This window comes from Pseudorasbora parva, chromosome 12 (assembly GCF_024679245.1).
Source record: "Pseudorasbora parva isolate DD20220531a chromosome 12, ASM2467924v1, whole genome shotgun sequence".
NCBI classification, from domain to species: domain Eukaryota; kingdom Metazoa; phylum Chordata; class Actinopteri; order Cypriniformes; family Gobionidae; genus Pseudorasbora; species Pseudorasbora parva.
The window spans coordinates 8,683,482-8,708,686 of NC_090183.1; the positions used below are offsets into that span (position 1 = coordinate 8,683,482).

Here is a 25,205-nt window from a genome sequence, read left to right on the forward strand (position 1 = left end):
ATACAGTATTTGTGCACAAGACTTCTTTATGCAACTTATAAAGAAATTGTAATTCATTAGTTTTGACCAGTATTGTGCATATATCTTATTTCCATCTTGATTTGAACCTTTTTAAGAATATTTTTAATAGGTCATGGTACTGTTATGAAAGATCTGTTATGGGATAAAGGTTGTAAGAAAAAAAAGGCACCATTAAATTCATGATACCTATCAGAATTTTTTTTTTTAAATTATGACTTCATTTTTATTTGCATTATAAAATACATTATGTACACTTCGTTCAGTTCTGATATGAAAAAGTCAAAATGAAAACAATTAAATTGTACTGTTTTTTTATTATCTGTTGATGATGGTGTAGGATTGCTATAGCAAATTCTATTACAGCTCTGTATGCGTACCGGTATTTATACTACATAGCATAGTATACTGATGCACCAATTTCAGTCCCTTAAAATCCTGGATCCCAAGATATTTTCTGTTTCAACTCAGATTCGCTATAACAAACAATTTCATCCCCTGGTTTGTATTGTAATTCCTCATTATCTAAAGAAAGGCCACATTCCATGCCTGTCTTCACTGTCTGAACATCATCCTTCAGATGTTTCAGTGCCGTCACAGATCCTGAATGAAGAAACAAATGCATAAAAAGATTAATTCATACAGCATGCATTTAACATGTCAAACACCCATGCTTCATAATCATGGCATTTATCAGTACTGATGCATTGGTTTACCTTCCCAGAGAATGTCTCTCCCTCGAATAAGTCTAAATTTCATCTTTTTGTCCAGTAGGCCCTTCTGAACTCTACAGCCAGCCACTGGGATCTTCTTTTTCCCAACCGTGACATCAAATGTGGCCAGAACTGAGGCCTCACCTGTAGCGTCAGGGGGAAAAGAAACATTCAAAGGCAAGAAAGACAAATAACTTGCATTAATTTCACAAAGCACTAGTTTGTTTTAGCAAGAAAAAAATGGATTATATCTGAGTTTGGGCATCAGGGAATCACTGTGTTCCAGTCATTTTGACCCAGAGTGGATATTATTTTTCCTAAAAATGTTCTCATTGGACTAAAATTTACTGACTTGATTGTTTCAACACTCTTATACCCTATGTCAGTAACTCAATCTGAATATAGCGCTATACTGTAATGGTGACCTGACTAAGAGTGCAACAGTTGGGTTACGCAAAATCATTTTTTCCATAGGCAAACCAATTTGTTGTCATAAATCTTTTAAGACAACCCTACTGTGACCTACGAGGTTGTTACTTATTTTTAAAATGGTTTAACAGTAGAATTTGTGGTGAAAAACTACATTACCCATGATGCTTTACAGAAATGTCCACCAATCAGAGGTAAAATGAGCAGAACAAGCCAAAAAGAGTCCTTTAGCTCCCGGCTCCCATTAAGCACTGCACATGTAAGCACTGCAATGCAAATTCTTAAATTTCTCCATTGTTTTTAATCCGATTATGCTGTTCGAAATGCTTCATGGGATTGTAGTTATTTCCCTCACTACAGCCATTCAGTACACAGAACTTAGTATTTTTGTCCAATTTTCATATACTTTTTTGCTTCAAATCAAAGTTTGATAGTTTTAAGGATTCACCTCGTAGCTGATTGGCTTAGTTCAACAGTTTAACAAAGACATGTTTTGTATTTCTTTTTGGAACTGATAGATCGTAGGCCTCATTGATCTGAGATTATGCACCTTTTGTATTTCCTTTTACTTAAATTAGCCCCTTTTCCCCTCAAACACTGAGGTGCATAAGCAGATAAATGAGGCATGTGTTTACTCAGTTCCAAAAGGAAATACAAAACATGTCTCAATTGAAAGAAACAAATTGACAAAAATATTATATCCAGTATTTGGTGATGATAATATCATAATGAGAGAATTATAAGCATTTTTAAAAGCCAGTCATTTTAGACCCGGTACATCAAATTATGTAAAGGATTTTCAGGACATGTTAACAGAACAGAGTTTAAAATCAACATGTGTGATATTAAAGGTAAACTCACCAATTATATTTTCTTCTGTAATTGGGGAAAGTTTGCTGCTCAAGTCCTCTTTGAGTTCGTCTATGAGTTTGTAAATGACTTTGTGTAATCTTAAGGGAATGTCCTTCTTAGCAGCCATCTGCTGAATCGATTTATTTGCATCAACATTGAATCCATATATGATGCCTGACCAATGATGGAGATAAAGAGAGAATGCAAGAAAATGACCAAGTCTGACACAAGGCAAACAAGTAATGACAAAAGTATTAGTCAATTCAAGCCTCTAAATTAGTGGCTCTCAACCTTTAAGACTTTTGGCCCACCAGTGCAAAAGGCAATATTTAAAAGTCCTACAAGATTTCTGGTAAAAGCTTATTTTTATATTTACATAGATTTCCAGTGACAATCCATAAAAAATAGTGCTGTAAAATTGATTAATCGCATCCAAAATATCCAAAAATTGCATCCAAAGATGTTTACATAATACATATACGTGTGTGTACTCTGTATAATTATTATATTGAAGGGTGCAGAATCAGAGATAGAAAATGGATTTGTCTTTCACTTTTATTATATTTCATTTTCTATTATTTCCTATTACTGAAACACTAAAGAATGATGGTGAAAACGGTCTACTGAGAGAAAGCATGTTATCAGTATGTTTCTCAGCTAACTCCATGTTGTCTCTGATGTTGAATGAGTAAATAACCATATAAAGTTCATATACTACACAGATGAACAAATGGTGCATAAGTGAATAGTGTGTCATTTGGGACACTACTTTTCTAAAGGGAAGACATTTAGCTGCTTTTTTATTATTATTTTCCAATGGCTGTTGTGGATTCCTACCTGAGAATGTCTCTGCCAATGTAATGTCTTTTTCTGAGATGTCACCTACACCGAAATGTACCACATCCAACTGACACTGGTCATCAGCATCGTAACTTTCCAGGATGTTCAAAATAGCCTCCACTGAGCCGTCAACATCGCCTAAATAATCAGATAAGTGCAGCCGGTCACAATATGTTCGTAGCATTCTGAATAAAATAATACAGGAAGGAACTTAATTTTGTCCATCACGTTATAATATGACTGGTAAAGTTACAGTGAAATAGAAATTTGCAATACAGTGGGAATGGAAAGTATTCAAAACCCCCTTAAATATTTCACTTTGTTATATTGCAGCCATTTGCTAAAATCATTGCAGTTCATTTTTTTTCTCATTAATGTACACACAGCTGCCCATATTGACAGAAAAAACAGAATTGTTGACATTTTTGCAGATTTATTAAAAAAGAAAAACTGAAATATCACATGGTCCTAGGAATTCAGACCCTTCGCTCAGTATTTAATAGAAGCACCCTTTTGATCTAATACAGCCATTAGTCTTTTTGGTAAAGATTTCACAACTGGATTTGGGGATCCCCTGCCATTCCTTCTTGCAGATCCTTTCCAGTTCTGTCAGGTTGAATGGTAAATGTTGGTGGACAGACATTTTCAGGTCTCTCCAGAGATGCTCAGTTGGGTTTAAGTCAGGGCTCTGGCTGGGCCATTCAAGAACAGTAACTGAGTTGTTGTAAAGCCACTCGATTATTTTAGCTGTGTGCTTAGGGTCATTGCCTTGTTGGAAGGTGAACCTTCAGCCCATTCTGAGGTCTTGAGCACTCTGGAGAAGGTTTTCATCCAGGATATCCCTGTACTTGGCCAGATTCATCTTTCCCTCGATTGCAACCAGTCGTCCTGTCCCTGCAGCTGAAAAACACCCCCACAGCATGATGCTGCCACCACCATGCTTTACTGTTGGGACTGTATTGAACAAGTGATATTTTTCTCCACACATACCCCTTATAAGGCCAAAAAGTTATATCTTGGTCTCATTAGACCAGATAATCTTATTTCTCACCATCTTGGGAGTCCTTCGGGTGTTTTTGTCTTAGCAAACTTTCATGCGTCTTGCACTGGGGAGAGGCTTCCATTGGGCCACTCTGCCATAAATACTTTGTTCTGAATAGTCTGAATACTTTCCGTACCCACTGTATATATTTTCTAAATGTATGTTATTGATCTTATTAAAAACAGAAAGCAGATTTTGCTGCTTAAAATTTGTGTAAGAACTGATATATTACTGTTTAAAAGTTTAGGGTAGTAAGATTGTATTTTTAGAAAAAGTATTTTTGAGCTACGTTTATTAGTTTATTTACTAATAAACTTTACTAATAAAATAAAGTTCTGTAACTTTATTTTATTACAGAATAAAGTTTAATTTTGGTTACACTTTATTCTGATAGTCAACTTTAGACATTCTACTTACTATAAGTAACTTTGCCACTACATGCCAACTAACTCTCATTAGAGTGACTTAGGTTAGGGTTAGTAGAACACGTTGGCATGCAGTTGTATATAGTAAGTAGAATGTCTAATCGAAATGGTGTTACCATCATTTATAATATATCAAAATATTATTCAATCATTTAATCCGCTTAAACCCTGCTACTTTCTTGCAATCATCCTCAAGGTTGCATCAAAACAATGGATTAAATCTTGTCCACCATTTTTTATTTTTCAATAATTAGTTTGACTAGGATGTATGTAAAAATAGATTTGTCGCTGCTTTAATTACATAGTGACTGTCTATCCCCTATTTAACTTTCAAAAACTGAGTAATTGATTACATTATTTTAGGAAAATAGTTTAGCAATATATGAATTGAGTACATTCTACACAATAAAGGTAATTTAGAATTAATAAACATATATATCTTTTTCACATGAATTTACACGAGACATAAAATGACAAGTTAAAATGTTCCAACTCTTCTTGTCACCAGCTCTAGGAGGCATCATCTCACCTTTGATTATCACGGGCAGCATAAGTTCCTCCATCTCAGTTTTCTCACTGGTCCGGTGGACGAGTTTGTGTTTGTTGGCCCGGTACATTGCCGCCCTCCTCTGTCTCCAGGAGAGATGGGCCATGCTCTCCCGCTCTTTCTTGTAGCTGTCCTGATGCTGCTTCTGCTTGGCTTCGATGGCCTGCTGGTCTTCTTTCAGCTTTTCCTGCTCTTCCATGTAGCTGCGCCACTCCACCACCTCGCGGGCCCTTTGCTAAGAGAAAAAAAAAAAACTAGGTGAACTAAGCCAGCATGGAGGTTATCCAGTCATAACATACAGTGCCTTGCGAAAGTATTTGGCCCCCTTGAACTTTGCGACCTTTTGCCACATTTCAGGCTTCAAACATAATGATATGAAATTGTTTTTGTAACTGTTTTTGTGAAGAATCAACAACAAGTGGGACACAATCATGAAGTAAAACAAAATGTATTGGATATTTCAAACTTTTTTAACAAATCAAAAACTGAAAAATTGGGCGTGCAAAATTATTCGGCCCCTTTACTTTCAGTGCAGCAAACTCTCTCCAGAAGTTCAGCGAGGATCTCTGAATGATCCAATGTTGACCTAAATGACTAATGATGATAAATAGAATCCACCTGTGTGTAATCAAGTCTCTGTATAAATGCACCTGCACTGTGATAGTCTCAGAGGTCCGTTTAAAGCGCAGAGAGCATCATGAAGAAAAAGGAACACGCCAGGCAGGTCCGAGATACTGTTGTGGAGAAGTTTAAAGCCGGATTTGGATACAAAAAGATTTTTTGATGTTTCTTTAAACATCACAAGGAGCACTTTGCAAGCGATAATATTGAAATGGAAGGAGTATTAGACCACTGCAAATCTACCAAGACCTGGCCGTCCCTGTAAACTTTCAGCTCATACAAGGAGAAGACTGATCAGAGATGCAGCCAACAGGCCCATGATCACTCTGGATGAATTGCAGAGATCTACAGCTGAGGTGGGAGACTCTGTCCATAGGACAACAATCAGTCGTATACTGCACAAATCTATGGGAGGCCGTTTCAGCATAAAAACGTTCCAGCGTTACTCGTCGTAATTATATTTTTACTAGTAACAATTCAATTAAAGAGCTCTATAATTTAATTTGTACTAGTAACAATTACAATTATAGAGCTCTATAATTCAATTTTTACTAGTAACAATTACAATTACAGAGCTCTCTAATTGTATTATTACTAGTAACAATTCCAATTAGAGAGCTCTGCAATTCATTTATTACTAGTCATATGTCTCCATTGACTTCCATTCATTTTTAATTATAGAGCTCTGTAATTCAATTGTTACTAGTAACAATTACAATTGTAGAGCTCTCTAATTGAATTCTTACTAGTAACAATTACGATTGTAGAGCTCTGTAATTCAATTGTTACTAGTAACAATTGAATTACAGAGCTCTTCAAATGATTTATTACTAGTAAAAATACACATTAAGGATATGTGTAATTGCAGAGCTCTATAATTGAATTACAGAGCTCTATAATTGTAATTGTTACTAGTAAGAATTCAATTAGAGAGCTCTATAATCATAATTGTTACTAGTAATAATACAATTAGAGAGCTCTACAATCATAATTGTTACTAGTAAAAATTGAATTATAGAGCTCTATAATTGTAATTGTTACTAGTACAAATTAAATTATAGAGCTCTTTAATTGAATTGTTACTAGTAAAAATATAATTACGACGAGTAACGCTGGAACGTTTTTATGCTGAAACGGCCTCCCATACAAATCTGGCCTATATGGAAGAGTGGCAAGAAGAAAAAAAGTGTTGTTTAAAGTTTGCCACAAGCCCCCTGGGAGACACCAAACATGTGGAAGAAGGTGCTCTGGTCAGATGAAACCAAAATTGAACTTTTTGACAACAATGCAAAACGTTATGTTTGGCGTAAAAGCAACACAGCTCATCACCCTGAACACACCATCCCCACTGTCAAACATGGTGGTGGCAGCATCATGGTTTGGGCCTGCTTTTCTTTTCTTCAGCAGGGACATGGAAGATGGTTAAAATTGATGGGAAGATGGATGGAGCCAAATAATTGCAGGACCATTCTGGAAGAAAACCTGATGGAGTGTGCAAAAGACCTGAGACTGGGACAGAGATTCGTCTTCCAACAAGACAATGATCCAAAACATTGTAGCAAAATCTACCATGGAATGGTTAAAAAAATAAACATATCCAGGTGTTAGAATGGCCAAGTCAAAGTCCAGACCTGAATCCAATCGAGAATCTGTGGAAAGAACTGAAAACTGCTGTTCACAAACCCTAACCCTAACCCATCCAACCTCACTGAGCTCGAGCTGTTCTTCAAGGAGGAATGGGCAAAAATTTCAGTCTCTCGATTTGCAAAACTGATAGAGACATACCCCAAGCGACTTACAGCTGTAATCGCAGCAAAAGGTGGCAAAAGGTTATTATATATATATAATAAAAAAAAGAATAAAATGCATTTATTCAGCAATAATGCGTTAAAATGATCAAAATAGTAATGCATTTATAATGATAAAAAAGATTTCTATTTCAAATAAATGGGAATTTTTTTCTTGAGCAGCAAATCAGCAGATTAGAATGATTTCTGAAGGATCATGTGACACTGAAGACTGGAGTAATGATGCTGAAAAATCAGCTTTACCATCACAGCAATAAATAAAAATGTAAAATATATTCAAATAGAAAACAGTTCATTTAAATTGTAATAATATTTTACTATATTGCTAGCCTGACAAGCCAGACCCACATCAAGATGTTTGGTCTGGAAAGTCACCATAGACAGGGCTCAATCCGAGGGGCGGGATAAACGGCTGTCTTTCAAACGCTCTCTGCACGCGATAGGATAGCGCTACAACCAACCAGAGCAACAAAGCAGAGCTTGTTGAAAGATTAAAAATTCACCGTATCCAGTTGGCTAAACTCCGAACACATCTTCCCTTTTTAAGAATGACTTCTGTGCCGTTCTTTGTTCTTTTCTCAGAGAAAAGCTTAACTCCAAATCTTCCAGAGTCGCGGCCAAAGCCGATTCGAAAGACCGCCGTTCGCCAGTTTCTGTGTTGACAAGTAGCACGCAAGCGCAATTCGGCCGTCATTATGTTTAGCCCCGCCCACCGACTCTATACATGATGTGACTGGCCTGACCAGAGTTTGGCGTTTACAGCTCAGAAGGGTATTGAGAGTTGCTAGACGACACTCGCGGCAGATTAGATTTGCTGCCGCTAGGGTGCGTCTAGATTTCTAGGCTACTATATTGCTGTTTTTACTGTATTTTTGATCAAACAAATGCTGCCTTGGTGAACATAAGAGACATTTTTCTGATACATGATTAAAAAATCTTAACGATTCTAAACGTTTGTGTATAACATATGATAAAAAAATACTGCAAAAGTGTAGAATATGGCTCTTTAAAAACAGAAGCTTAAGGATACCTCTGATTCCACCTCCAGGATCTCCTCACCAGCAGAGGGAAGATCTTTCCAACCCACGATCTCCACAGCGATGCTGGGCCCAGCCTCACTCATAGTCTGATCGTGCTCATCAAACATGAAGCGCACTTTAGCCCAGCATTTTCCTGCCACCAATGTACAGCCCTTCCTCAGAGTGCCACGCTGGATGATGGCTGTGGTAACAGGCCTGTGAAACACAACAGGTGATGTGATTGATGCCATGAGGGCAGTAATATAATATAAAATGTAGTTATATTATAAATCTCTGACACCCTAAGGACGTGTCCTGTTTACACTCACCCTTTGCCTTTGTCCGTGCGGCTCTCAATGACTGTCCCTTCTACCAGGCCTGTGGGGTCACCCTTCAGCTCCAGGACCTCTGCTAGTGCCACCGTGGCTTCGGCCAGCTCTAATAAATTGTCCCCCTGCAGAGAAATTACACTCTTATATTCACATATACTAATTATAAGATCATGCGATGAGGTGCTACTGCCACAAAAACTACATACGGACCGGATAATGAGCAAATATAAACTCTGACAAATCCCCAGACACCCCAAATAGATTTGGACACCAAAACAGCATGAATGTTATTGCATTAGATTCTAAAACGCATCAAAAGTGGCATTTATTAAAAAAAATAAAATAAAGCACAATAAAAATGTTCATGCAAGATGTTTCACAAAAAGTAGTTTCTTGGGTTTTATATGAAAAAAAATGTATAATGTTCAAAATGAAGACACTTTCTGGCTGTCACATTATAAGCACAAGTCCATAATTAATTATTAACGATAATGACATGTGGGTACTCTGCTAGAACTTACTTCATAAGTTTACTAATAATCACATTGACAGCTGGTTAACTGTCATGGCACAAAAAAAAAGCCTGCATTGAAAGCTCAATTCCTTTGGAGTTAGTAAGAACATCCTTACTATGTTCTACTACTCCTACATTGAAAGTGTCATAACATTTTCTATTGTCTGCTGGTTCCACTCCATCAGCCTTCAAAACAGAAATCGTTTAGAGCGCTTGGTTTAAGTCTGTTCTAAAATTATTGGACTTCCTATGAGGACTCTTTCCATCATAAGTGATCGGCAAAAAAGATCGCCCTTTTTTCTGTCTTTAAGTGGCTCCCCTCAGGGTGACGTCTTCGTTGTCCGGGCTGTAGGACACAAAGGAGGTGGGTAACCTCTGTTCCAAAATCGGTGCTGCTTTTAAATTCACAGCCATCTCCGAGTACTATCAATTTCACCATGCAGTGATTTTTAATTGCATTTACAGGTCCTTCTCAAAAAATTAGCATATGTGATAAAAGTTAATTATTTTCCATAATGTAATGATACAAATTTAACTTTCACATATTTTAGATTCATTGCACACAAACTGAAATATTTCAGGTCTTTTATTGTTTTAATACTGATGATTTTGGCATACAGCTCATGAAAAATTAGCATATCATGAAAAGGTTCTCTAAACGAGCTATTAACCTAATCAGAAAAAAACAATTTCTGAACGAATAGGCTGTTCCCAGAGTGCTGTATCAAGGCACTTCAGTGGGAAGTCTGTGGGAAGGAAAAAGTGTGGCAAAAAACGCTGCACAACGAGAAGAGGTGACCGGACCCTGAGGAAGATTGTGGAGAAGGACCGATTCCAGACCTTGGGGGACCTGCGGAAGCAGTGGACTGAGTCTGGGGTAGAAACATCCAGAGCCACCGTGCACAAGCATGTGCAGGAAATGGGCTACAGGTGCTGCATTCCCCAGGTCAAGACACTTTTGAGCTACAGAGAAGCAGCACTGGACTGTTGCTCAGTGGTCCAAAGTACTTTTTTCGGATGAAAGCAAATTTTGCATGTCATTCGGAAATCAAGGTGCCAGAGTCTGGAGGAAGACTGGGGAGAAGGAAATGCCAAAATGCCTGAAGTCCAGTGTCAAGTACCCACAGTACTTGGTCTGGGGTGCAATGTCAGCTGGTGGTGTTGGTCTTATCAAGGGCAGGGTCAATGCAGCTAGCTGTCAGGAGATTTTGGAGCACTTCATGCTTCCATCTGCTGAAAAGCTTTATGGAAATGATTTCGTTTTTCAGCACGGCCTGGCACCTACTCACAGTGCCAAAACCACTGGTAAATGGTTTACTGACCATGGTATTACTGTGCTCAATTGGTCTGCCAACTCTCCTGACCTGAAGCCCATAGAGAATCTGTGGGATATTGTGAAGAGAAAGTTGAGAGACGCAAGACCCAACACTCTGGATGAGCTTAAGGCCGCTATCGAAGCATCCTGGGCCTCCATAACCCCTTAGCAGTGCCACAGGCTGATCGCCTCCATGCCACGCCCCATTGAAGCAGTCATTTCTGCAAAAGGATTCCCGACCAAGTATTGAATGCATAACTGAACATAATTATTTGAAGGTTGACTTTTTTTTTGTATTAAAAACACTTTTCTTTTATTGGTCGGATGAAATATGCAATTTTTTTGAGATAGGAATTTTGGGTTTTCATGCACTTTATGCCAAAATCATCAGTATTAAAACAATAAAAGACCTGAAATATTTCAGTTGGTGTGCAGTGAATCTAAAATATATGAAAGATATATTTGTATCATTACATTATGGAAAATAATGAACTTTTATCACATACGCAAATTTTTTGAGAAGGACCTGTATGTATATCTATATGTATATACATTAGCGTATTTATTTATTTTTATATATGATTGAACTTGTTTTAATATATTTGGATTTGTGCACATTGTGTTATTTGTTTATTGTATGATTTTATTTATGCTTAGTAATTCTGTGTTACTCTACAAGACTTTGTTAATTGCCTCTTGGGGATAAATAAAGTTGTTGAATTGAAAAAAAAGGCTCAAAAAAGGTGCAATTAGTTCTTAGAAAAGCTTATACAGCATTTGCTTAAGATGCTGCTAGGTTTGATATTTTGTTATGTGAATTTTTTTATCTAAAACATTCAATATTTTTAAAGGCTCTTGAAACCCGCAGCATCGTCCAATGTTTTGGAGTAATTTCCACTGAAATTCCACTGAAGACAGGGCGGGACATATCGAACTGCCCTTTTGTAAAATAGTCAATAGAGTTTATTTTATATCACAGCTCTTCACACTAATGTGAAACCAGACTTCATTCACCTCAATGGAAACCATATTTACACTGACTGAATCGTTCCCTATCCCCTACATAGTGTGCTATGAGCCATTCACCATGTAGAAAATAGCAAATGTGTGAACAAGTGACCGATTTTAGCATCCATTTATAATATCAGGGGTGGGATGCTTCAGACTAGAGAGCATTTGATTGGACAGAAAAGCTGATGAGAAGTTAAAGTGCAGAGTGATGTCATCAAAATCTTTTAAATGTAAATTTTGTAATTTTTTTGGTGGACACTAGCTTATAGATAACAGTAAGCCTAGCATATTCATGTTAAAAGCCAAAAGAACTTTAATTTTGATTTTATGGGGACTTTAAGGGTGGCATAAGAGTTCAAATATTCGGCAGGGCCACTGTACCTTTAACGCAGATACATGGATGGCCTGTATTTCCCCTCCGAACTCCTCACAGACGACATCATGGCCTACAAGCTCCTCTTTCACACGGTGGGGGTCAGCTTGAGGTTTATCACATTTATTCACAGCGACAACAATTGGCACTGCAGATAAAAACACAGGGAATCTTTATGACACAACTCTAGCTGGATCTCACAATTATAACATAAACTAACAAATTATATATATATATATTACACAATTCAGATGCAAAAACCTCTAAGTCCGTCTGAAAATTTGATTTAAAATAAGCATTTTCCTCAGGCTTCTATGTATAGGTTTCTACCTTAATACTTCTGAATGGGCTGAGGCTGGGATTAAGTAGGTATGAAGTAAAAGTATTTTATGAACTCATACTATATGCAGAGAGCATTCACTCAGTACCGTTATCTCATTTTTTGATGAAGTGGCTTTTAGAGGCTTTGAATCTGAACTCTTCATATATATATATATATATATATATATATATATATATATATATATATATATATATATATATAATGATCATTTTTAAATAGCCGACTACCTTTGGCCTTTTTGGCATGCTGTATGGACTCAATTGTCTGTTTCATCACACCATCATCAGCTGCCACCACCAGGATGACTATATCAGTGACCATGGCTCCACGAGCCCGCATGGCAGAAAACGCTGCATGGCCAGGTGTGTCCAGAAAAGTGATCTTCTCACCTGAGGGCAGCTGAACTGAATAGGAGACAGACTTATTTGATCGTAAGTCCTTTACTTAGTACAGAAGATGCCAGATATGTATATATTATTGGGAAATCATTTCTTGTTTTCTAAGGAAATCTGCATTTTGTCTGCAAGTTTAAGAGACCCAAGCATTAATACTCATTATATTGTTTTTTACATCCTTAAAGTCACCATCAAAATTGACCACTCATTTACATTTTAGTCTTATAAATTATTTAGCCTTGCGTGTGTTTTTTATTTTATTTTATTCATGCGCCCTAATAATCTTCAATTAAAACAACGTCCCCTCCCTCTTGCAGCAACATCTCTTCTCTGGTGATGTGTTTACTGGCATGAAGGCGGGGCAAACTGTCACTCACATGAGATTGACCAACAGCAAACCACAACCATCCAATCAAATCCTCATGGACAAAATCAAGCCCCACCCTATATTTGTCTTGTTCAAGAAACCGTTTCACTCTGATATACGTCACATTAGGGAAGAAAAGTCTATAACAAATTCCATTTCCATTTCAAATTTACATTGGTTTTATTTGGAAAAATATTTGCAACACTGGGCACTTAGGTCTGATTTGTGTGTGGGTAAAAGTGTTTAATCCACAACATAATTCGACTAAAAATGCATTTGAAAAAAAAATTGCATGTAGAAATACAGTCAAGAAATTTAATCTGAATATTTTTTTAATAAATATTCACATCAAAGTATTCAATGTAGTAATTTTAATACCACTTAATTGTTATATTGTTACCGTATATCAATAAGAAAATAATGATGAAACAGCTCAGAAAACAGCTTAAAAATAAGTAAATATTTTTGTACCATTACCAAAAAGTTCGTTATAAACTATTTTTGTACCATTACACAGAAAACCAGTCTAAAATGTATGTACAAATTTCAGCACTAAATAATTAGTCACCTACAGTACATTGTTAATAGCTAATTCGTTTTCATGACTTTAGTTAGCTGTGGCAGTTAATGTTTAGCTCTTTCCACACCAAAACTCTTGCGATAAAATTCAGTGTCATGTACTGTCAGTGTTGGGGAAAGTTACTTTTAAAAGTAATGTGAATTGTGTTGCAATATTGCGTTACTCTATAAAAATGAACTAATTGTCTTAACAATTAACTTTTGTGTCTCTTTTTTATCTGGGCTAGGCTTGCTTGTTGTGTTTTTTAATAACAATTTTTTAAAAATATTTTTGGCAAATATAAAAGCCCTGTCATTTTAAAATGTGAGATTAAATACAAAAAGTATATTTATATTAAACACATTTAATTACTGCATGAGTAATATTCTGAGTTTGCATTTTACTATTTTATTCATTCTGAGGGATACTGAATCTGTTTTTGAGATTAGTCATGTTTACACACAACGCCTCGGCACTTACTACAGATATCTCAACACGGGTTTCTATCAACAGTCAGTAAATGTACTTATTTGAAAAAGTAACTCGTATTTTGTTGTAAATTTAAAAGTAATGTGCTACTTGTTACATCAAAAAAGTAATCTGATTACATAAATCACATTACTAATGTGATGCGTTCCCCCGAACGCTGTCTAATGTTATGTGTAGTTTTACCAATAATATAGCAAACATTACAATTGTGAAACGCTTGGGTCTCTGAGGATAATCAATATGAGTAGTTCAATACCCCGAAACGCTCCGATGTGTTGCGTGATTCCCCCCGCCTCCTGAGCAGCGATCTGACTCTTCCTCAGGCTGTCCAGCAGGGTCGTCTTTCCATGGTCTACATGACCCATGATGGTCACCACTGGAGCTCGAGGGACTAACTGAGCGGGATCTGGAGGAGGTCTGACAATTCAAACGGGTTTTATGAATTACAGAACTGGACAAAATTATACCTGTAGAAAATTAGAAAAAGGTCAGCTGTACTATTACAATCATCCTCACTGTCTCTGGATATCTTTGTTTTCTCTGACTTTGGTTTCCACCAGTTTGGCCCATTTGTGTTTCATTCCCGATCTCTTTACAGCCTCTTTTATCCATTTCTCCTCAAGCACTGTGTCGGGCTCCAACTCATCCAGATCCACATCTGTGTTGAGCAGGGCCTCATAGACATGATCTAAAGAGGGGGAACAATACAGACATACACTTGTGCTGTCAAACGATTAACCACGATTGACACGAGGTGCACTATGTAGTATTTTTGCAGTAAAATATGCAAAAACCACTAGGCCGGTGTTATATATTTTGTTCAGTTGAGTACTTACAATATCCCAGAAGTTTCCAACTATTTGTAAATTGTGAGAAAATTGCTATTTTAACTAAGGACCGGGACGTTTCAGCATTGCATTTGAGGGAGTCGCCTGTCAATTGCGTCATATCTGCGTTACCCTCGGTTTCGGCTTTTATTTGGCAGGAGCGCTTTACTCTTAGCAGTGTGAACAAGTGAACGCACGGAGTAAAGTCATAACATCATTTTGAACACACTTAAATGTATCTAATATGATAAACAGAGCTACATTACCTCAAAATCATAACCGGAAGAGCGGATCTGTGCAGGCGCCTGGCGAATGTGTCCTGTCCCGTCATAATAAAAGTCCCGGTATTTGCGAGGCGGGTATTTGTTTAACAATCGCTCCAGCAGCTGTGCTCAGGTCCATAACACTCGGTCCTGCTCTGCTTTAGACTACAGTAAGGTTAATAACCGCATGCATGAACATGATTTCTGCCCGAGTCCTATTTTCCACCGGCTGTGATGAGAAGACCACATCTCCCAAGATGCTGCGCTCACACTTTGCGTCATCAAACTACGATTTGTTTTGAATAGGCGCCCTCCAGTGGACGGAAAGCTCCATAGTGCACCTTTAATCATATCGAAAATAAAAGTTTGTGTTCACATAGTATGTGTATGTGTATAATTATTATGTATATATAAATACACACACACACACACACGAATGTCATTTGTTATATTTATATATAATATAAATTATATACATACAGTATATACATGCAAATGTTTCTTAAATAAATAAGTGTTTGTGTGTGTGTGTGTATTCAAATATAATAATAATTATACACATACAAACAAATAATATGTAAACACAACGCTTTATTTTGAATGTACACTACTACGGTGATCACCATTTGGGGACTTTTTTTTTAAGAAGATGACAATGAAATCAAAATTGACCTTTTTATGGAATATTGCATTGTTTAGTATAAATGATTGTCTCTGCACATCATTTTTATTGAATTCATGTGCCCTTACAATCTTTAATCTCATTTAGATCAAAACTCACCAATGTCTTTATTCATGGCGTTGGCGAGTTCAGACACAGTCATCCTCTGCTTGATCTCCACCTCCTGCTTCTGTTGTTTTTCTAGCTTCACTGGTTTCGATTTGAACTTCTCACCTTTGAAATTGCCCTTATTCTACAGAAGAACAAACACAACACGTTCTGCTCGCCACATGCACACGAGGCATTGACACACTCTAGTTTGTACTGAAATCTGGAATCTTGAATTAATCTTGTGATCTGCATGGAACTGTTGTGACCCTTCTGATAAGCATTAGTAAAGGGTTCAACATTTAGAGACCGACCTGTTTTGCAGCCAGGTGTCGGACTTGAAGACAGGTGGATGGAGGTCCAAGGGCCCAGGCAGGACGCGGGCTCCCATGATGCCAGCAGGACAACGCAGACCTGCCAATCAAGGCTGCTATCCGCTTCATTGCAGATTTTCTAATAAAATAAAAAAAAAAGCTTAACAGTTAATATATGGACAATAAATATGAAAATAGAGCATTGAGCCAGAATAAGGTCAGTACAACTACTGAAATGATACTATTGCACTAAGAAGACAAAACACTTTTAAAATTATTAAAAAGCGTTATCAAAATTATAACTTGTTTTATGCACGTTACAATAACAAACACACATTAATCTAGAACTAAAGCTGATTACTCCCTTTATACTTTGATACCATGGTAGTTTAATAAACGCAATGGTACTGAATGATTACTATATTTATTTGTCTTTGTGTTTGCATGGTACTCGAGACAATTCAAAGAACACCATGGTATTACCCTGGTACATGGCAAGAGACATACCACAGTATATGTTCAAAACGGTATGGTAAAATGGTATTACCATGAAAAATGTCATATAGTCATAAAAATGCCAGGGCACTTTTTGTATAAAGCTGACATCATATTACAGTAGCTCAAGTCAGATTAGCATGGTTATTTTCCTGTATGTTAAAAACTGACAAAATAAGAGAAAATACACTCACCGCTGAATTCATTCAGTATACAGACTTCAAAGCAGAGGAGTGAAGAAAAAATCAGCTTAAGCAGATAACCATAACTGAAGTCAGATGTCATTTCTGCTGTATGGGCGCCGCCATGACAGTGTATCCCACAATGTATTGCGCAGACTGCAGTTTAAACACACAAACACGTGGTGGCGACAAAACTCCAAAACATGCATATTATGCTCAGAAACCTTTGTAATAAAACATGTTTAATACAAAACAAAGTATTTATACTCTTATTTCTAAAAAAAAAAAAAGAAGAAGAAGTATTTTTTACATAAATACTTGCCGCAACCAGCTTTTTGATGTGTGTGTGTGTGTGTGTGTGTGTGTGTGTGTGTGTGTGTGTGTGTGTGTGTGTGTGTGTGTGTGTGTGTGTGTGTAAGCAGTGAAAACAAACTCAATTTAGTACTGAGAGGCGGCTTTATGTGGCACGCTACTTACATCACACGCTATTTACATAGTTGTATTTATATGTATGTTTTGTTTTTATTTAATTTTTTCTCTTTTTGTGTACTGGATGCTTCACCAATTGTCTTGTCTGTTATGGCTATCAGCCTCAGTCAGATTCGAAAACCATTGTATACTCTTTTTTCTTTTTACCTTTTCAGTCTTATTTTATTATTTTTTTAATCATTATTATTTGAAGATGTATGTAAATATGTGTTTCTCCAATGCTTTGTCGACAATGCCTTTAATCATGCCAAAAATGCTACTTGAATCTCAAATCTTTTCTCAATATTTTTTTATTTATTGCAGAGATAGATTTCTGTTTGTACTTCATATAGCCCACAATCATATGTGTGTAGTATGACGTACTGAAATTTAATGCACATTTTGTCTCATAGTAAAGTTATTTTTATTATGTCATCAAAAATTATACAGTCTTTTTATTATTTATGTTTCAAACCACTTCTGCTAACAAATGTAGGAAACATGAGCACAAAGTACCACAATATGAGAAAACAAGGTTTTCTTAAGTTAGAGGGAAACATGATAAACATCTGAGATATTTACTGGTTTTAAATACAAGGTGAATTTCAGCTAAAAAACAACAACAACAACAACACTCTGCTCTATAATTCTGGGGGAAACAGAAGACAAATGACTGTCATATACCATCGTCAGAACAAATGAACCACAGCAGTTTTGATGTTACATGCCCCGAGATACTTTTTTTTGTTTTTACTTTCATGCACCTAATTTGAAGAGGGAAAAAATGAACATAGGCTCATTTAACACATGAAATACAAGCAATACAAAATACGTTAAAAAAAGAGAGACAAATTAAAGAGCAATAAGGGAAAAAAAAAGTGTCTTAACCAAAACAAGACAAGGATAAAAGGGCTGTAGTTAAGGACTGTATAATCATAATCATGTTGCATAAATGGCTTTTACATGGTCAGAATAAGATGTTCATGTTTATGGGATTCTGGTATGAATAATTAACAACCGATTTCATCAGTAATGTTTGCATACAGTAGAACATTTTCAAACTTCCAGCTAAAGGGCACAGTCTCAGAACTTTGGCATTCTGGCAAGGTTCTCTCAAAGTCACTAGCAAATGTTCTTCCAGCAATGTTTATAGAATGTTCATTCAACGTTACCTGGTCACAAAAACATTATTTACTGATCTTATGCACCAGAGAAACAAGCGTACGACCATCATAAGAATTTTGTGTTTGAACTGCTGTTTTTGCAAAAGCTGGTGAAGTGGATTTACTAATGTAGAGTAAACGGAAGTTATCATGAGCATTGCCATGTTTGAAGCAGATGTCATTACAAATGTCAGTAAACCGTGAAGATTTTAAAATTGGGGGTAAAAAAATCTGTAAGATCTTGCCTTCATACTGTGGAAATATAAATCGTAACGAGTGCAATGCTGAAAAGGGGCGTGGCTTCATAAGCTCTATACATTGTTCACAGAATGTTTTTTTCCGGAAACATTTTAGTTCAAAAATTCTAATATTTGTTTAAATGTTACTACTCATTTGAAAGATCATTCAAAAGTATCCTAAATCCCATAATGTTTGCAAAATAATAAAATGTTCACATAACCGAGAAAACATTTTGAACATTCAGAAATAACGTTTTCATAACTTAATATTTAAACATTAGCAGAACGTTTTTAGAACATGTTTTTGTTAGCCGGGCTGGTACTTGACTCACTGAAAATTGTGTTTGTAAAGACTGAATCTATAGTGAACTCTGAATCAAAAAGGAGTTCCGGTTTGTGGTCGTCCTCTTTCAAGACAGGGCTTCCTTTTAAAACCTTGTCACTGTGGTCAGGTTGAGTCATTTGAGGATCAGCACCGTTCTTACTTGACGCCGATCCCACTGACACAGTGCTATGAACGCTAGCACGGCGACTGTTGCCCTCTGACGTGGAGATGACACAGCTGGCGCGGGGTAAAGCGGACAGAGCCTGGCCTGATTTGGGGCTTCGCATCGGAGTGGCAAAGCAGTTCAAACACCCTGAGACGGAGGAGGACTTCCCATGCGTCTCGAGAACAGCTTTAGGATCAGACTCTGTACTTTGCACGCTCTGAGTTTTATACAGTCCAATGGTTGCTTTGTCCATCTTGTGCGCTGAACGGTCTCCGGCGGATCTCCCACTGCTGGACCTCCGCACCACACTCCCTGAGGAGCAGTAGCCCTGCCCGAGCTCCTCGTGGTTGGGCCGGGCTGGTGAAGGGGAATCAGTGAATCGTTGCCGGTTGGATGGGAATGGATCTGGAAGGGGGCTGCCATCACTGGACCAGGCCTCGTTCTCCAGACTCACGCTAAACTCACCACTGCTCGCACTGGGGGCACGACTCGATTTGCCATTCGGGCCTGCTGAACATGTCAATTAGAGGAAGTTAGAGCCCAACAGGATCATAAAACTCTTTAGAAAGTTGCTCATGGTCAACCAATACATTCTTACCAATGTCTTGCAGGCCTTCTGTGCCATTTTGGAGAACTGGTGGAATTGTGTCTCCTTGAAAATCTTTACCTGAATGAAAAAATGTGTAAACAGAGTTAGATACTCTAGAATCATGCACTGCATTCTACACTGTAAAAAAAATAAAAATTGTTTTACCTGGTTGAATTAAATTTTTGAGTTAATTGAAATTAAAAATTTGAGTTAATACAATTAACATTTTTGAGAATCGACAACCTTTATTCAAATATTATTAAAAGATTTTGTAAGCATATTAGGTCATGTGTGTTTTTCTTTTTTTTGATGATGATGATGCAGAGAAACATGCCAAACGGTGCTATTTTTACGATTGATCTATTTTTTTGTGGTTCAGATACAATAATATTTTGAGTTTATATTTATTAAACCAATTTCCTTTATTGTATCAACTCAAATTTAAAATTTCGATAAACTCAAAATTTTAAGGCAACCAGGTTACTTACTTTTTTAAATTAAACAAACAATATATTTTTTTTACAGTGTAGGCTTTGTTTAAATCTGGAATTAAGATGCATTTTAGTCGATTGGATCACAAGTAGACGATGGAGAAACATTTCTGTTTACACCTGGTGTTTTAATCTCTTTTGTCCACTTTCTCTTTTGTCCACTTTCAACCACTTTTGTCCTGATTTCTTCAAGGGGAGGGTCGATGGGGGAGTAAATGTATGGGATTTTTCAGATCTTTTGATCTAATGGCCAAAATAAGCATGTGCAATGTACATATGAATGCGCAGAGATGACCGAAAAACATATGGAGAGCAGCAGCTTTCGTTTCCGCTCCCATAGCCACAAGACCATGACAAACACTGTGTGTTAGAAATCAGGAATGGTGAGCATTGTGCTTAGTATGTTGTTCACCTTGATTCAAACTTGGGTCTTCAGCCGACAAAGCTTAAATCCTGTCTGGCTAGCGCATTAGGTCAGTAGGTGGAGAGAAGGTGGTCTTTTGTAGCTGTTTGAATTCGATGAGCGCTTACACTACGAAAGCAGTCCGGTTGAATGTGTTTTCGACTACCTGTGGTCGAAAGTGGACAAGCTCAAATTGTTTTAGGCCCCGTTTACACATGTGTTTAGCATCGTCCACGTGTGATCTGATCAACCAAAACGCATCTTAATACCAAGGTGTAAACAGGGTAAACAGTAGTTACTCTTTAAGACACATTTACTCATTTTATCTAGGCTAAATAATGACTTTTAAGGCTTTTATTTTGCAAAGCAGTGCAGCACCAAAGCAATGAAAGGTGCTAAGGTGTTATTGGTCGCCAACATATGGTGGCTAATGTGACTGTTTTTTTGTTTTGTTTTTTGTTTTAAGGTCATTGGTTGTTTTAGTGATTGCCAGTGGTTTTTATCATGTTGCTATGTGGTTGCTACGGTTTTCTGGACTGCCAAGGTGTTTCTATGCAGTTAAGATGTTTTAAGTAGTTTTAGCATGTTGCTATGTTGTACTGGGTGTTTTGGGTGGTTGCTAGAGCATTGCTATGCAGTTTCTATAACATAAAGTGTTTTTAGCATGTTGCATGTGGTTCCTATGGTGATTTAGGTGGTTTTTAGTTCTTTCCTATGGATTTGCTAAGGTGCATTGTTTTACAATGTTGCTAGAATGTTTTGGTGGTGACAGGAGTTGCTAAGGTGTTCTGAAAGTGTTTTACATGTTGTTCTGGGTTGCCAGGGTTTTGTTGCACAGTTGGCAAATTGTTTAAAGTTGATGTTAGCATGTTACTTTGAGGTTGCTATGGTTTTCTGGGTTGCCAAGGTGTTGCTATGCAGTTGCTAAGGTGTTCTGATTGGTTTTTAGCATGTTTTGTCTGGGTTGCTAGGGTGTTGTGCAGTTGCTAAAGTGTTCTGACTGGTTTTTAACATTGTTGCTATATTTCTGGCTTGCCAAGATTGTGCCATGCACCAATACAATAACAATTTTTCAATGCATTTAACATGGATATAGATTTTGGAGGTGCCAGATCCAGAAGAGCAGCTTCATGTCTATCCTTGTAACTAAGGTTGATATGGGATTTAGAAAGTAAAAAGTAATTAGAAAAAAATTAGTAATTAGTTGAAGATGTAATTAGTAGCTAGTTATTAAATACTTTTTAGAGTAACTTACCCAACACTGTGGTTACTTAATGGCTAAATTATATTCGTCCCTAGGCTCTCATAGGCAAATCTGATCACTTGTGGGATTAGTTATGCTTCAAAAAATGTATCACTAATAAGTACGAGTAATAGTAATAGTGATGCTTGTCACAAAAACTATCAATGCCAGATGAACTGCAAATATCTATGTGATATGGACAGTTTTGACTTACTACCTTGACTACAGATTTTTGTATGATTGTCTATGGAAGAGTAGGGCTGAAATGATGATGATGATGATAATGTGGAGGGTTTTTTTGTAATGGCAATGGTGCGTTGCATTATTTGCTCTTCTAGCAGATCTTCCTGCTGCCCGGAGTCCCCATCCAAACATCCCTCCGATTGCAGCAGATCATTCAGTGCTGAGATGAAACATGAGAAGAGAGGAAGATGACATGAAATTATGTTTATGGGGTGCATTTGACTTAAGGAAGTTGATGCATTTATCGTGCATTATCCTTTTCTCATTCTCTGAAGTATAAAAGGCCTTGATTTACTTTAAAAAGACTTTGCTCATAGATAAGGTATTATGCATTCATGTATAAAAATAAAAAGCAATGACAGAGAAGGCACAGACATTACAGGAAAGACAGGATGTGAGGTCTTACACAGAGCTCGGCGGAAGAGAGACTTGACTTTTTCTTTATCCTTTGGTTTGTTACGTTTAACATGAAACATTTTCAGGGCGCAGACTTGATCACCACAATGGAAAACATGAAGACAGAAAATGAGGGAGGAAAAACATGACAATACAAATGTTTGTGAATGTTTTCATAGGAAAGAAGAACAATTATTTTGTAGGAAAGAACATGAAAAATCACACAGCAAATGCAGCATATGCAGCAAATGCAGTCACATACATTTTCTTCTATCTAAAGACATTTTGTTAAATCTCAAATCTGTGATTTTTGGTATGTTTTTCTAGGCCTGTAATATCGATTAATTACATAAAACATAAAAGTTTGTGTTTATATAATGTATCAATATGGGCCAACATTTCTAAAGAATGCTTTCAGCACCTTGTTGAATCAATGCCACGTAGAATTAAGGCAGTTCTGAGGCAAAGGGTTGCTCTCGGGAGCTCAGTGAATTCAAGCATGGTACCGTGATAGGTTGCCACCTGTGCAAGTCCATTTGTGAAATGTCATCACTATTAAATATTCTACGCTCAACTGTTAGTGGTATTATTACAAAGTGGAAGCAATTGGGAACAATAGCAACTTCAGATTAACTCAAGTACAGTGCGTAGAGAGCTTCATACATAGGGTTTTTATGGCCGAGCAGCAGCATCCAAGTCTTACATCACCAAGTGCAATGCAAAGCTTCAGATGCAGTGGTGTAAAGCATGCCAGCACTGAACTCTAGAGCAGTGGAGACGTGTTCTCTGGAGTAATGAATCACGCTTCTCTGTCTGGCAATCCGATGGACAAGTCTGGGTTTGGCAGTTGCCAGGAGAACGGTACTTGCCTGACTGCATTGTGCCAAGCGTAAAGTTTGGTGGAGGGGGATTATGGTGTGGGGTCGGATTTCAGGGGTTGGGCTTGGCCCCTTAGTTCCAGTGAAAGGAACACTTAAAACATCAGCATACCAAGACATTTGGGACAATTTCATGTTCCCAACTTTGTGCTAACATGACTGTGCACCAGTTAACAAAACAAGGTGCATAAAGATATAGATGAGCAAGTTTGGTATGGAGGAACTTGACTGGCCTGCACAGAGTCCTGACCTCAACCTAATAGAAAACCTTTGGGGTGAATTAGAGCAGAGACTGTGAGCCAGGCCTTCTTGTCCAACATCAGTGCCTGACCTCACAAATGCGCAAAAAAAAATCCCATGAACACACACATTGTAACCATATTAAACCCTACTGATTTAAGAATTGGATGTCATTAGGGAGTCCCAAAAAAGTTGGCAATATAGTGTGTGTATATAATACGGTATGATAAGTATCAGTAAAACTTTAATTTATTAACAGTAGTTAACTACATTAAAATATCAAAAATGGTATAAACAGCAGTTAGTGCACTGTGAACTAACATTGACAATTTTATCAACTAATAAGGTTAATTAATACTAATTAACTAATTAGACCTTATTGTAAAGTGTTACCAAAATATTTGTGTTGAACAGTGTGGAAAAGAATAGAGGACCAAAGACTTGAAATTAATAGACTTGAAATGAATCAGGAAACATACATCAAATAACTGCATAAATGTTTAATTAGAGTAGCTCAGCTCCTCTTGAAGTGTGCTGTGGCGCTGAGGGTTTGGGGAGCAGAAGTTGAGCAGTTTTGTAATCAGCGGATGTGATTTGTGGGGTGAGTTACTACCCTTTGCTTGGCTGCTCCATGCTATTCTGTTTTCACTCTCCTGACCTTGGGATGTTGGGACAAAAGGCTTGTTGATTAAATGGCTTGTTTCTAGATGTTCCTGGCTGGAATGATTGGACAGTTTCATGTAACTGAGGTTATACTCACTGCTGCTCTTCTTGGGGGACAGGGTGTCAACATTAAGGGAGTTGGGAACAGATTCCTCCGAGCCCAGAGAACCCACGAAGGAGCCGTTGTCATGGCAGCGCAGGTCATCCAGACCCTCGCATGACTCGGAGCGGAGCTGGGGAGTTGGAGAACAAACGTGCTCCTGATCACGAGCCTTTGTCTTCATCAACTTCCTCATCTTCAGTGTTATCCAGTTGCCCCGTCTTCATTGAGTAACCGTTTGAGGAAAGACAGAAAACATGATAAATCAAAACATAATCTTGATATATACACACACACACACACACACACGCACGCACGCACGCACGCACGCACGCACGCACGCACGCACGCACGCACGCACGCACGCACGCACGCACGCACGCACACACACACACACACACACACACACACACACACACACACACACTGTTGCTGTGTCTGTTTCACTATCTTTGTGGGGACTCTCCTTAGACGTAATGGTTTTTATACCATACAAACTGTACATTCTATCCCCCTTACACTGCCCCTGCCCATCACAGGAAACATTCTGCATTTTTACATTTTCAAAAAACCTCATCCTTTATGATTTATAAGCCTTTTGAAAAGTGCACAATGTAGGTGATCTCAGGTTTTACTATCCTTACGGGGACCCTTATGTGGTCCCCACAATGTAATATAAACAAGGGCACACACACACAGAGAAGAAGCGTCCATTAACATCACATAATGAGACAGT

At 37.5% G+C, this 25,205-nt stretch overlaps 2 protein-coding genes across 7 annotated transcripts in view; both read right to left on the reverse strand.

The window, feature by feature from the left end:
- Nucleotides 1-315: 315 nt before the first annotated feature.
- mtif2 (mitochondrial translational initiation factor 2) lies at nucleotides 316-17,018 on the reverse strand. Its single transcript, XM_067458262.1, has 14 exons — nucleotides 16,875-17,018; nucleotides 16,186-16,324; nucleotides 15,884-16,016; nucleotides 14,529-14,700; nucleotides 14,269-14,429; nucleotides 12,430-12,606; nucleotides 11,868-12,007; nucleotides 8,644-8,768; nucleotides 8,326-8,530; nucleotides 4,849-5,101; nucleotides 2,850-2,990; nucleotides 2,022-2,186; nucleotides 735-875; nucleotides 316-621 (listed from the first exon to the last, which is right to left on the reverse strand). Exons 2-14 carry the CDS (start codon nucleotides 16,312-16,314, stop codon nucleotides 449-451), a joined length of 2,115 nt encoding a protein of 704 aa, XP_067314363.1. The 5' UTR covers nucleotides 16,315-16,324; nucleotides 16,875-17,018; the 3' UTR covers nucleotides 316-448.
- A 698-nt stretch (nucleotides 17,019-17,716) lies between these two features.
- The window catches only part of ccdc88aa (coiled-coil domain containing 88Aa), a 37,592-nt gene continuing 30,103 nt past the window's right edge, over nucleotides 17,717-25,205 (reverse strand). The window contains exons 23-27 of one of the 6 annotated variants that reach the window (XM_067458938.1): nucleotides 24,467-24,690; nucleotides 22,599-22,682; nucleotides 22,167-22,352; nucleotides 19,822-19,890; nucleotides 17,717-19,730 (exon numbers count right to left, since the gene is read on the reverse strand). In XM_067458938.1, coding sequence (XP_067315039.1) covers nucleotides 19,024-19,730; nucleotides 19,822-19,890; nucleotides 22,167-22,352; nucleotides 22,599-22,682; nucleotides 24,467-24,690 — 1,270 coding nt within the window. In that variant the 3' untranslated portion in view covers nucleotides 17,717-19,023. Of the gene's footprint in view, nucleotides 19,734-19,821; nucleotides 19,891-22,166; nucleotides 22,353-22,598; nucleotides 22,683-24,466; nucleotides 24,691-25,205 lie in introns of all 6 variants that reach the window. The other 5 variants (XM_067458937.1, XM_067458940.1, XM_067458939.1 and 2 more) reach the window with 5 other exon arrangements.

Coding starts and splice junctions, on each gene's coding strand:
- mtif2 (XM_067458262.1), bottom strand. CDS start 16,314: ATGAAGCGGATAGCAGCCTTGATTGGCAGGTCTGCGTTGTCCTGCTGG. Junction 12,607..14,268: donor ACACATCGGAGCGTTTCGGG/GTATTGAACTAC, acceptor TCTCCTATTCAG/TTCAGCTGCCCTCAGGTGAG. Junction 8,769..11,867: donor TCCATGTATCTGCGTTAAAG/GTACAGTGGCCC, acceptor ATTTCTCTGCAG/GGGGACAATTTATTAGAGCT.